We start from the raw sequence: 14,230 nt of genomic DNA, 5'->3' as shown, positions 1-14,230 counted from the left end.
TTAAACTTGTGAATATTTAATATAAATAGCCTTGTTCTAAGAAAATAAAATGATAAAGTTTCATATTTATGAGATTAATAAATCAACAGGAGAGGAACGCTTTATCAGTTTGACATATGACCCTCATTTGGTTCTTATACCAGAACTCAGAACGCATGTAAAACGTTCTATAAGAGAGGCATTTTGCCATCTTATAAGTTACAGGTAATTTTCTGGCTTATATGAGACATAGGGAGTTGTTGTCTATCTGGTATTAGAATACTGTCATATCCAAATTATTTTTCTATGTTTTATTTCTTTTTAGCCGACCTCAGGGACTCATTGTTGGTTTCTAAAACATATGGATTAGAGCTTTCCATGTAAAATGATCAAGGAGAAAAGTAAAATGGTCAGTAATATTCTACTGTATGAGAAAGTCACAAAAGTAAAACATGTTCTCTTTACTTTATGAGTAGACTATATCCTAAAAAATTAATATATATCCATTTTAAAATAAACAGAAGGATTCCCATTAGTAACACAGAATACTTACCACACAGGAAAAAGTCAAAGTAGAAAAAAAGCAAAGTAATATCTACTGAGTCAGGTACTATGCTAGGCACTGTCATGTAACTTAACCTCACAACTCTCAAGGGAACTCTCACATTGTCATAGATTAAGAAACTTCAATTATAGAAGGTAAATGCCTTGCCAAATATCATTACGAAAGAGAGGCAAAGTAGGAATTCAACCTCTAACTCCAAATCATATGTACTTTCCTCCACAAAATAGCAAAAATAGAAATAATGGTAACATCATATGCCTTTCACCATGTTAGTGTTTTCCAATAACAGCAACCAAAATTTCAACATTCTGCTTCGACTTTCAGGTGGGGAGCCCAGTGTGAACAGCCAAGGCTGATATTTCTCTTTCATGTGCTGTTCATAATTAATTTCGAATCCTATGCCTTTTGGTAGGAAAATTAATCAAGTATGCCAATTACACAAATTATTTAGTACTTCTACATAATCAGATAACCATAAAGGTAAAAAGAAAAATGTGCTCCTTTCTCAAGAGAATTGGAAAAAAAATCTGAAATTGAAGGCACCAAAATAGTTCATTTTCTTCCTCCCTTTATTGTTTAATGTCACCCCAGAAGCTCCTGAAGTCAAGAGTCTGAGCCCAGAGATATGACTGGAGTGGGCAGGAATGTCCTAGAGCAGTTGGAACCAACATGAGGAAAGTAAGGCCAACCGAGCAAAGGTAGTCAAGTCCCAGATCAGTCCATGTGAAGAAGATGTACTCAACAAGGCAACAGCCTGGCGAGATCAGGAAAGTATTTTCATACAGCAAGACTCAGCCAATAGGGAAATAAAGGATATTTCTTTCTCTCCCTCCCTCCCTCTCTCTAAAAATATCCTCAGGTAAGGATTAAAAAAAAAAGAATAAATGTGAACTGAAGAAGTGGCTATAGAAAGATAAGTTGGAGGTATAACGGAGTTACATAATAAAGTCTGACAGTAAAATTACAAATTAAATCAATATTATGTATCTAACATTTCTATTAAACACCGACATCTTCAAACATATTGCTTCTAAAAGAATTGTAGAAGAGGAATAGCTCACTCTTTATACAAGCATGCAACACAGATGAAATATTTAAATACAAGCATATGAAATCATAAAAATCCAGAAGGAAAATGGGAATTTTTGTTTTGTAATAACACAAACATGGGGAAGGCTTTCTAATAACATCTTGAAGCCATAAAAGTTCAAAAAATCCTAAGAATGATGATTTTAAAGTTTATCACAAAAAACTAAAGACAGCACAGAAATTCATGTTTTAAAACACATACCAAAAGATGAATTTTCTTAAATTTGCAAAGAGTTCTCACAAACTAATGGAATATATGGGTGAAGTAGTTTCTCAGAAAACGAAATATAAATTACTTATAGCTTCCTTCCCTTAGTTTCTCTCTCTCCCACTATCCAATTCCATTCTTTATTCCATCTGAGTAGTGGAATTTCCCACATCCACTTCTCCATCACCGTTAAGACTCCACTGTGTCTGTGTGTATTACACCAAGACTTCCAGAAAGAGAACTCAGAGTTGTTTTATTTTGTTTTTTAAGTTTAGAGCAAAAAACTGCAGTCAAATTCCAGACAGTTTTAATAATTAATTTTTGGTCTTGGGAGGATCCATATTCAATCTTTATGATTCATCCTTTATTATGATCTTATTCATTCCCCCCCTCCCTTTGTTTCGACCATGTAATTAATTATAGCAGCAACCACCTGAAGAAGGATCGCTCCTGCAAAGGAGACGTGGTGTATGTAAAGTTAAGATCTGTGATGGATTTATGTTCTCAAAATGAAAAACTCACTATTCCCAAGGAACAGTCCTACTTGTGCCCTCCAGTTCTTTCAGCAAACCTTAGTTTAATATTGACAATTAAGAAAATGTTATGCTGTTGGGGAAATCTTTCATTTTATTAAGTTCCATTCACAGCCCCTTCCCCAAACCAAACGTATTACTTAATTTTGCTCACCTCCTCTCCTGAAAGGTAATATGCTGCAAGTAGGCCTCCAATAAATCGAATGTTGACTTCAAACACAGACACCTCTGAATTCTGTAAAAATATATTGAAAATATTCACATATACGTAAAACTTTATAGTTTTCAATACTTCGTAAGTTTCTTGCAAACATCCTGTGGAGAATGTTTTTCCACTTTCTACATCTTCGTCTCTCCCCTCCCATTTGGTAATGTTATTGCAACTCCTCCACTACTGTCCCTGCTACTTCCTAATTGCCTAGAACCGTGGTCGGCAAACTGTGGCTCTTTGGCCCCTTGAGTGTGGCTCTTCCTAAGCCTTAGGAGTACCCTGATTAAGTTAATAACAATGTACCTACCTATATAGTTTAAGTTTAAAAAATTTGGCTCTCAAAAGAAATTTCAATCGTTGTACTGTTGATATTTGGCTCTGTTGACTAATGAGTTTGCCAACCACTGGCCTAGAACAATGGGCCATTTTCATGTATCTTACATATCATTGTGAAATTATCTAAGTATTTGATACTGTTGACTATTCTCTCCTTGAAAGCTTCTACTTCCTGTAATTAGCTACTTCTGGAATTAGCACTCTCCACTGGTCCTTTTCCTTGTTCTAATCAGTATAGAATAATACTCATTTTCACTTCTATCTCTCCTCATGAATTTTAAATATTTTCCTAGTATTTAACTTAATAAATGTTAAAAGAGGCACACACACAAAAAAATGGTAGGATGATGGATTATTCAATTAATAATATTGAGAAAATGGCTCCTAGGTAAGAAATCAATGTGGAAAACCATTTCACAAACATACAAAAATATCACAACAAAAAATTAGAAGAAAATGTGACTATATGTAGACATCCTTGAAAAAGAAGGTACTTTGTAAGCATTAAATCAATAGTATTGATAATAAATGATGACAGAAAGACTTGAATTTCCCCAAGATGCAAATTACTAATGAGAAAAAAAATATGAACAAAATTAATAAGGAGGAAATTTTGTATAAATATAGCAAATATTAATAACCTTACTACATTGAGTCTATGTTTGCTATGAATATAGGTACTGCTGAGAAAAATTCTAACATATGGAAAGAAAAGTAAGTGGCAGAAAGCATGACTAAAGAATTCACAGAATATACACAATTGACCAATATAAAGATAACATTTATGATTTTTTTAATAAAAATTAAAAGGAAATATTTATTACCTTAAAGTCCTCCAAATATTAATAGACAGAATACATACAGCATTTGATACCACAAGTATGTTTCTCCAATATAGAATTTTCACAATACAATGTTATTTTTAATAACATAACTATCATCATACCCATCCTCAAAAGCAAACTGCTTTGTATCACTCCATATCATACATTCCCAATATACAGCACACTGCAATAGAAATTCACAAATATATAGAGGAAGGGAAAGAGGGAGGGCAGGCCTCTATCACCTTAGTAATCTTCTAGCCAGTTTCCCTGATTTTATCCTTACCCTTCGGCTTACACTCTATACAGCATCCTATAGCTGAGTGAACCTTTTAAATCCTAAGTCAGTTTAGGCTACTATTCCGTGGCAAATTCTTACAATGACTTCTGGCTACATTCAGAGTACAATGACTAATAAGATCCAACATAATCAGATCCCCATTTCTCTGACATCACCTCCTTCCAATATTCCTTTGACTCACTTTTTTATTACCAAATGGGTGTACTTACTGTTCCAGAATTGCCAAACTCCTGTGTCAATCTTTACACTGTACTTTACTTGAAGGTCTTTCTGACAACACAATATAAAATAGTGAAATAATCCCTCACCACTAATATCTTTACCATGTTACCATCTGATTACTATATAATTATTTACTTGTAAAATTTATACCTTCCCTCACAAGAGAGACAGAAGAGAAGTTCTAGAGAATACGGAGAGAATGGGAAATAGGCATTATTCAAAGGAGTAATGACTGAGAATCTTCCAAAATTGATGAAAACAAATCCTCAGGCTGATAAAACACTATGAATCCTTTAAAGAATAAAAGACACATGGTAATGGGAATTACACTACAACAAAGCAAAAAGAAAATATTAAAACAGGGGGCAAAAAGACATTATCTTTGAAAAATTAGACACTTTTTAACAGCATAACAGAAACTGAAAGACAACGGAACTATATCTTTAGAAAATGAAAAGAAGATAATCATCAACCTCTAATTCTATATTCAGCTATAATATCTATTAGGAGAGAGCCTTACTTATGTTCACACAGTTTCTGTTGGGTCTCCTCTCAGAAATGTCACCATAACAGTCCTTCAATAACCACCCCATGTAAAATAGCTCTACTTACTCTAATCCTACTTACTCTTTATTGCTTTCCACAGCACTTATCACCAATGGATATACTATGTATAACTTGGAATATTTTTTTATTGTGTGAAAGAAGTTATAAATGGAGTCATTTCAAAATGGAGTCAGAGTTGCCATCCCAGAGGAACTACCTGGCATGTCTTACTCCTCAAACCTTTGGAATATTTTAACTGGACAAAAATAACCTCTAAACTGGGTGAAACCAACATTATATCCCAAACAGCTATTTGTAAAGCTAACAGAAAAGCAGAAATCCTGACTTCAAGGATTGAAAATTAAGGACATTTTTTAGAATTAACACTACCATGTGTATATAGCTAGAGAACAACTCAGCTTTTTAGCACCAACATACTAGTACTTGTAAATTCCTTCCTTCTAATCATATAATTATTTTCCTTTCCTTTCTCATAAAATCCCTTGCCTTCCCTCCTAATTGGAACATAACTTGGGTTTCTGCCTGAATTCTCTCTTATCTCAAGTAAACACTTGTTGCCTCTCACTTTAGCTTTTTATTTTTAGGTTAACAACTGTTTTTCTCCCAAAACTAGAATATAAACTCAAGAAAGAGATAAGACTATGTTTTGTTCATTTATTTTTTCATGAAATCTAGAACAGTGTCTTTTACAGAGGAAGTGTGGTAGGCAGTTATACAGACGAGCAGAGCAAGGATGATGGGCTATGTACAGGTCTCCAAGGAAGAAATCCCCAGGTGCCTCGCAAAGGACAAGTGTAGCCTGGGACCTTGCCCCCAGGGTGTCCTTTCCTCCCCTAGCATATCACTGGTCATGCAGTTTGGATCCCCTAACCTTCTGTCCCTATAGGTTATATCTAGGCCTCAGTTGTGTTTCAGCTCCAGGCCCAGAAAAGCAGCAAAACCAGACAAACGATGCCACAGCTGATCTCAGGACTGGCTGCGTTGAATGATTCCCTGCCCCTGGCACCGACCAATCAATTAGTGGAGACCCTGACCCTTGAAAGCACACACCTGGAAAGCTGATGAATATTCTACTGAGATATTCCCCTGGGACCTCCTCTAAAATCTCTACCTTTAAGACCTTTAGGACAGAGCATCCAGCTCACTCTCCCTCTCAGAAGCACACCTGAGCCTTTCCCCTGGTCTTCCTCCTCTCATTTGCCAGCTGGCTGCCTTATAGGCTATGCCAATAGGAGGTTTACTAAGATGACACAAGGCTAGAGGAAGGAGAAGGGACTTATTCCATCTCTGGTTTCTGACAGTGTCGTCACCAGGCAGTGGCCATTAGTTCCAGGTTATAGTTCCCCTGCCATACATACACAATCTCCAAATCAGCTTCATTACAGCCCTTAGCAATACCAAACACTAGCTAGGTACCCCCTCCTCAGAAGTCTGAAACCTAGCTCTAAGAAAGTCCTCCTAAGATCCCAGAAACAAGAGTCCTTAAATACTAAATTTTAATTATCCTAATCTCTTCACATTGTTCTCAAAGTCCCAGGGGTAGCAGCTGTTTACTGTAGGTAATACTTCTTGTGATGCCACAATGTCTTCTTTTTGCCTTTTCAGTTCCCCATAATTTGGTGTATAATACTAAGCAGTAAATTCTCTAACTAAAATAAATAGCATAGTTCTGGTTCCTGATAGAGCCAAATGATAAAAACAATATGCTAGCTAATTATTTGGCATAATAAAGCTGTCACATTAATGAACAGGCCTATCTGAGATTGCACCAATGTCAATTCTCCCATCTATAAATTGAATGCAATCATCACCAAAATTTCAACAGTATTCCAGAGCTGAAAAGAACAGAGAGCTGAGAATTAAGATAATTTCCTAGAAGAACATTAGATATTAAGAATCACATATAGATATCAAGCTTCTTACAAAAATATTGTAATTAAGACAGTTTAATAACGGGATAAAGAAAAAAGCCAATAGAAAACAAAAGACTAATATAACTACTGTGGCATGTATAAATAGTGGGTAAATAAATGGTACAATGATCAGCTGATGGTAGCTTATCTCACCCTGCATAAAAAAATCAATTCCATATGAATTTAAAGACCTAAATGCAAAAGCAAACATTAAATATTTAGAATTAAACATAGTAATATATCTTCATGACCCTGGAGAAGTGCTTTGTTAAACAAGATACAGGAAGTACAATCTATAAGGGCTACATAGCCAAAAGAGAGGGGGAAAAAAAAAATACTATTATTTCTCAGCCTCTCTTTACTATTGTTGGGTCACATGAGTAAGAGCTACTCAATGGTATTCAAGCAAAAACAGGGTAATCAACTCCCCAGAAGTGTTCTTGAAGAACGGTTGCATACCTTTCTCTATCCCTTCCTCTTTTCTGTAACTGGAAGGTTTATCCACCTTATCTTGAGGAGCCACATTATACCATGAGTTTGAAGCTATATACTGAAGTTGACAGAGTAACAAGACAAAGAATCCCAGGACTTTGATGCTCAAGGAGCTACCCAAATCTGCCCTGAACAGCTCATCTCTTTACTGAATCTGAATGAAATGAACATTTATCATGTTGAAGATATTTTAAATTAGGTTTTCTGCCATCATAGCCAAACCTAACCCTACCTGATAACAAAAATTGTTCTAAATAAAATATGTCCGAAATGCTAGAATAATATAAAAGAAAATAATCAGCTTTTCTAGGTTAGTATCAGGAAAGGCATCAGAAAAAAAAATTTTTTTTAGATTTAAATCACAACTGGAATAATACAGGGTCTGCCAAAGAGAAAAACACAGAGAAAGAATGACTTCTGACTACAGTCAGAGAAACAGCAGGCACAAATACATGAAAAATGATAATGAAGACAACAAAAAAGTCCACATTTCTTTGAGATGAAGAATGGTAATGAAAAAAATGCTACCATTTACTGAGCACTTTATATGTACCAGATTATCTCAAATAATCCTCACAATATTGCAATGAGATAGTATTTTATGATGGTTCAGAAAGAAAAAGAAATTTTCCCAAGACACACAGCTAGAATGTAGCTGTGCTGGGCTTCAAACCTAAGCAGTACCATTTAACAACTGAGCCACCCCTACCAGGCATGTGCCCTGACTGGGAACCAAACTGACAACCCTTTGGTGCACAAGACAAAGCCCAACCAGCTGAGCCACACTGGCCAGAGCCCAAATAGTTCAATCTTTTAAAAAATAATAAAACAGTTATTATTTACAGCTTATGCTTTCCTCATAGTTCTAGCTCAATATGTTTTCCACCTAACTATTTATTGCCTTAACACAGTGCCTCAAATGATAAGGGCAAGAAAAGTACAAGGAAGATGGTGAGAATGTGTATTTTATGCAAAAATTAAATAACAACTGATAATCCCAAAAGAAAAAAAGGGGACTTGGGATTTCCTTAAACTACTAGTAAAGTGCTCAAAACTATTAGAGTTTGACACTGTGTCTTTTCAGTCAATCGAAGAAATTATCAACTGTATACTCACCACACTAAAATCAAGACTGTCTTCAATCCATTTTTGACCATCTCGGAATTCATCATGGAGTCCCATGATATAAAGGGTATCCAAAGCATCTACTATGGTAGCACCCATTTGTGAACTTCCTATATTTGAAGAGGAAAAATTGTCATTAAAAAGATGGCCTTCCCATAAGGCCTATTGTAATATTTTATACTAGAGGCCCAATGCACAAAAATTCATGCAAGAATAGGCCTTCCTTCCCCCGGCTTCCCACCAGCACCCGGGACCCAGGCTTCCCTTCTCCAGCCACCCATAGGCAACCCAGGACCCAGGCTAGCTTCCCTTGGGCCACCCGCAGGCACCCGGGACCTGGGCTGGCTTCCCTCCGCCCCGGCTTCATCAGGAAGGACATCCGCAATGATGTCTGGAAGATGTCCGGTCTAATTAGCATATTACCCTTTTATATTAGATATAAAAAGACAATAAAAGTAGGAATATTAGGACCCAAAAGAATAACCAACGTGGTTCACTTTTCTGTAAGAATAGATAATATACATTAATATATCTTCCTAAAGATGGCACATTGACAACTAATAAGATTTTTTAAAAAACCAAAATTATAATTATCCTTACTTTTCTTCTTGGTCATAATATGAAAGCTATCTATTTAACTAAATTAGGTTAAATAAAAAAAGGATTAATTTAAGAAATGGGGAGGTTGATTCAAGATAACAAGCTAAGTCATAAGACTGTTAGGGATGGGAGAGAGAAATCAAATAGTGGGGACTTGCTATAGTTCTAAGAAATATTAATCATGCTCTGTTAACCATGATTAAAGAAAGCACATTCTGACCTGTCTGGAGTTGTAGGCCCCCAGACTTAGGAGTTAACCTTGAAATGGGGTCTATTCTCCTTATCCAAGAACTGCCTATCATCATGAAAAGATTAGCAACCTTCTTGGGAAACAATGGAATCCTGGAGGCATTCCCCCCCACGGCCTGTAATCTGTAACTATTTTACCCATTTTTATTCCATTTGCATACCCATTCTTATTCCTTTTGCCTAATTCCACACATAATCTTTGTATTTCTTCCCAATATAAGTAGCAGGCTGATGGGGGCAGAGGAGCAGAGCAGATTTTTGTGGATGACCTGCTGGTCTCCCATGCTGCCAGCAATATTAGAAAATAAACATTAGAAAATAAAAATGCTCATGTACGATTCAACCCTGTCTCTGCTTCATTGGCTTAAGTAGTGACAGGCAGTCCAGACCTATTTATTGTCCCGTTTCAAGACAACCATGCTCTTCTGGTACAAATTCATAGAAAAGGCAAAATATCTATTTAAAAATAATAATACAAGTACAACAAGGCTAGACAATCATGGAACAGAAATTGCAATAATCCTTAACAATCAAAAAGCAGGTCGATCATACTGAAAAAGGAAGCCATAAATCAAATGTGAGTAGAGAAAATAAAAATAAAAAGATTTACCCATCTACAAGAAAGAGATAATCCTAATCTTAAAGGAAATGTTTCCATGAGGTAGGAACTAATTCAAAAAATCTAGCTGAGCCTGGCTGGCTTGCCTCAGCGGTTGAGCATCGACCCATGGACAAGTTCATGGTTGGATTCCCAGTCAGAGCACATGCCCAGGTTACAGGCCTGATCCCCAGTAGGGGACATGCAGGAGGCGGCCAATCAATTCATCATTGATGTTTCTATCTCTCACTCTCCCTCTCCCTTCCTCTCCAAAATCAATAAAAATATATTTTTTAAAAAAGCTAGCTGATACCAAAACTAGATATTAAAAACACATGACAAGAATCAAGCCAATCTTACTAATGAATATAATCGCAAGATTCCTGAATAAAATATTAGCAAACAAACAGTAGCACAGAAAAAAAAATAAAAGGGAGCAAATGGGTCCTCCCCAACCCCAGGAATGCAATTATTATTTCTATCTTCTCAGAATGAAAATCATCCACACAGCTTACTATCTACATTAACATGACTTTATTATTATACTGTCTTCATCAAGAGTTTACTGTTCCAGGAGTTTCTTGCTCAGAATGATGAAAGTTGCAAAATAATTTTATTGTTCACTCCAGGAACTTCCTGAGAGACCCATCAACTCTTCAACAGAAAGTACCACAAGATGGATTACACGCCAAAGCTCTGAACTCTTTGCCTCCAAATTTCCTGCTTACCAATCCTAAATTATTATATCATGATCCTTATCTGATCATCATAAACAAGCCTCCTCCAATTAAAAGGCCCATCTAAAAAAACAGATTTTAAATCTCAATAAACATCTCAACTTTTTCCTTCCCCATCTGACCAGCTACTAAGGCTCTGCTGAGGTAGTGATCTACTTTACAAAGTAATCATTAAACAAAGATAAAGTTTTGTCTTAACAAGTTATCTGGTGATATTTTAGGAATCAACATTTGACATTACTTAATTTACTAGTCTTTCTTTTCTTTACTTTTTTCTTCTGGTCCTTTCACTACTGGGTAAATAGTATTTTCTTCTGAAAGTTTATAGCCATACAACCGTAATAGAAAAAAAATTTTTAGTAAATTAATTAAAGCATATCTGAAAATCTCAAAAAAAAGTGACAGGCTTGCATTTGAAAAAAATTAATGCTTTGATTTAGTAAAATAAATAAAACTATACAAATTTGTTCTTATAATGGTTATCCTTCTTCACTTACATCACATTTTCTTATTCATGTGCTCCTAATACTTTTTTCAACTTATCAAGTATCCTATATAATAAAAGGCTAATATGCAAATCAACCGAATGGCGGAACAACCGGTCGCTATGATGTACACTGACTACCAGGGGGCAGACGGTCAATTCAAGAGCTGCCCCCTGTGGTCAGTGTGCTCCCACAGGGAAGCGCTGCTCAGCCAGAAGCTGGGCTCACAGCTGGTGAGCACAGCGGTGGTGGCAGGAGCCTCTTCCGCCTCCACAGCAACAATGAGGATGTCTGACAGACAGCTTAGGCCCGCTCCCCATGGGTTCCTGGACTGTGAGAGTGCGCAGGCCAGGCTGAGGGATCCCCTGCCCCTACCTGTGAGTGCACAAATTTTGTGCACCAGGCCTCTAGTATCTTGATAACAAGACAAGTACTCCACCACACTCTGGTAAATTCCTTAGTCTTCTCCCAACTCCATGTTGATATTAACTAGAATGTTCTGAGTTATTACAGACATACTTTCACTTTTCTTGTTCCTCAGATTTTATTAAGATAACAAAAGCTTTATTAAGCAATTTAATCACCCATATATCCGGATCTCTTCCATAATCACTTATTTATCTCTTTAGTATTTTGTCCAAAATATTTATCATGCTTATTTTAAATCCTTAAGGAGAGTACCAGTTTTTGTTCTTATTTCAAAGTTTATAGGTAGTTTTAGGTTTGTGTCATCGGCTAAAAGCCCCAAGGCACAGACAGGCAAAATTATTAAAAGATACATGCAGCTAATTTTGACTACTAAAACTTCTGCAGATTATATTTTCCACTTTGTCTACCATTTCACTATCATTTTCTTCTCACACTGGATTTTTCCTGTGTGCTGATACTACCTTTTCCTTTCTTGAAGGATTCCTGAAGCAGTATAGAACAGTGGTTATAAGCATGGATCTTAGCACTAGAATGTTTGGATTCAAATCCTGGCCCTATTATTTCCTAATTGTGTGACCTAAGAAAAGTTAGTTGATCCTAAATGTGCTTTGGCTTTCCCATCTGTAAAATAGGAATAATAATAACTGTCCCTGTCTCATAAGATTGCTGTTAGTCCAATTCACATCAATCTCTGAAATAAGTCTGTGGCATACAGTATGTTTATTAGACTGTTCAGGCTGCCGCAACAGAATATCATAGACTAGGAGGCTTAAACAACGGAAATTTATTTTCTCATAGTTCTGGAGACTAGAAATCTAAGATTAAGGCTCCAGGTTTTGGTGAAGGCTTTCTTCCTGGCTTGTAGACATCCACCTTCTCACCATGTCCTCACATGGTCTTTCCCTGGTATGTGTACATGGGAAGAGCGCGATCTGGTGTTTTTTTCTCTTCTTGTAAGAGGCCCCACACTTATGTAATTTAACCTTATTGAGATTAGGGTTCCACACTTAATACCTCATTTAACCTTAATTAGGCTTAACGCCCAATTAGGCTCTATCTCCAAATATATATTGGGTGTTAGAGCTTCAACATGTAAATTTGTGACAGACACAATTCAGTCTACAGCAGAATAAACTATGTAAATACTATAGATGTTTTATTATTAATGTGTATATAACTATTGCTCTAAAGGAAAATAGAGTCTTATTCAACAAACCAAATTTCAGAATCTAAAGCACATTACTGACCTCATGTCAGATTGGTAAAAGAAGGTAAAACATTTTATTGGAATGTATACTTAATTACTATTCATTGTAAGAATGATCCCTCTGAAATGGAGGACCACTGGGAAAATCCTGCTTCTATACCCAGTTAACCCAGAAGGAAAGGGCTTCTTTTGTAAAACCTCCCTTTCCAACACTGTAACTTCCTTTAACTTTTATGATCTCACAAATAACTCTCAGTGTGTCCAGTAAACCAATGGCCAGCTAGCAAGAACTCTCCTGACAATAATCTCTTCCTACCAGGACCCATCATCACTTACCAACCTAACCAAACAGTGATCTACAAGTTTACATTTGAAGAAGTCTGACCAAATTACCAAAAATTAAAACTGCCTTTCATTTTTTAAAGATCCTATTATTTTTTTTAAAAAAACATTAAGTCAAAACTTCTCCATTAGGATTTAACAAAATTACATTCAGTTAAGAAACATCCCTTTTGCTCACTTAAAAGATCTGTATTGACTTCTAAGGAATGAAATTTTTAGTTACAGGAAAGCTCATTTATCTTCTGAATTTAAATTCAGCAATCTTTCCTTACATAATTATTGCAATGATTATATGAAATAATGTGTGACTTACCTACTACCTTGCCTAGAACCAGTATCTATTTGATAAATGTTAATACATTAAATGTTCTGAGAAAGAAGGTTTTAAAAAAAACAAGCAGAGGCCCTACCCAGTTTGGCTCAGTGGATAGAGCGTCGGCCTGTGGACCGAAGGGTCCCGGGTTTGAATCCAGTCAAGGGCGCATGCCGGGGTTGTAGGCTCGATCTCCAGTGGGGGGTGTGCAGGAGGCAGCCAATCGATGATTCTCTCTCATTATTGATTGTTTTTATATCTCCCTTCCTTTCTGAAATCAAAAGGGAAGGGAAGGGAAGGAAAGGGAAGGGAGGGGAGGGGAGGGGAGGGGAGGGGAGGGGAGGGGAGGGGAGGGGAGGGGAGGGGAGGGGAGGGGAGGGAAGGGAAGGGGAGGGGAGGGGAGGGAAGGGAAGGGGAGGGAACGAAACGAAAAGAAAAAGGAAAAGAAAAGAAAAAAACCAACAAGGAGAGGTCCTGGTTGAGTAGCTCATTTGGTAGAGCATCATCCTGATACACTAAGGTTTCCGGTTTGATTCCAGTCAAGACACATACAAGAATCAACCAATGAATGCATAAATAAGTGGAACAACAAATCGATGTTTCTCTTTCTTTCTCCCTTCCTCTCTATAAAATTTTAATTTAGAAAATTAATATCCAACTCTTGTTTTCAGTACACTTTTATACTCCAACCCTTTAAAAGGGCTCACCCTTTACCACTGAGTTTAATTTAACGGGATATTTACTTGAAGAGAGGATATTTATTTATTTCAACAAGGGTGGTCTTTATTAGGAGGCTGCTGAGGGGCAGGGGGCTGAGGGACAGGATGGGGTGGCCAAGCCCAAGCCCAGCTGCAGGCTTCAGCGACCTCTTAGAGCTGGGAGCAAGGTCCAGCAAGCCCAGGCGA

General features: G+C 36.7%; 1 protein-coding gene across 2 annotated transcripts in view; it reads right to left on the bottom strand.

The window, feature by feature from the left end:
• Positions 1-14,230, bottom strand: part of MAN1A2 (mannosidase alpha class 1A member 2) — a 69,067-nt gene that overhangs the window by 37,124 nt on the left and 17,713 nt on the right. For both annotated transcript variants that reach the window (XM_070397139.1, XM_070397140.1), the window contains exons 4-5: positions 8,357-8,475; positions 2,529-2,609 (exon numbers count right to left, since the gene is read on the bottom strand). In XM_070397139.1, coding sequence (XP_070253240.1) covers positions 2,529-2,609; positions 8,357-8,475 — 200 coding nt within the window. The remainder of the gene's footprint in view (positions 1-2,528; positions 2,610-8,356; positions 8,476-14,230) is intronic.

This window comes from Myotis yumanensis, unplaced genomic scaffold (genome assembly GCF_028538775.1).
Source record: "Myotis yumanensis isolate MYYU_CA2020_CCGP unplaced genomic scaffold, mMyoYum1.0.hap1 SCAF_17, whole genome shotgun sequence".
Taxonomy (NCBI): Eukaryota; Metazoa; Chordata; class Mammalia; order Chiroptera; family Vespertilionidae; genus Myotis; species Myotis yumanensis.
The sequence above is the reverse complement of the archived record's forward strand: the minus strand, read 5'-3'. Positions and strand labels throughout refer to the sequence as shown.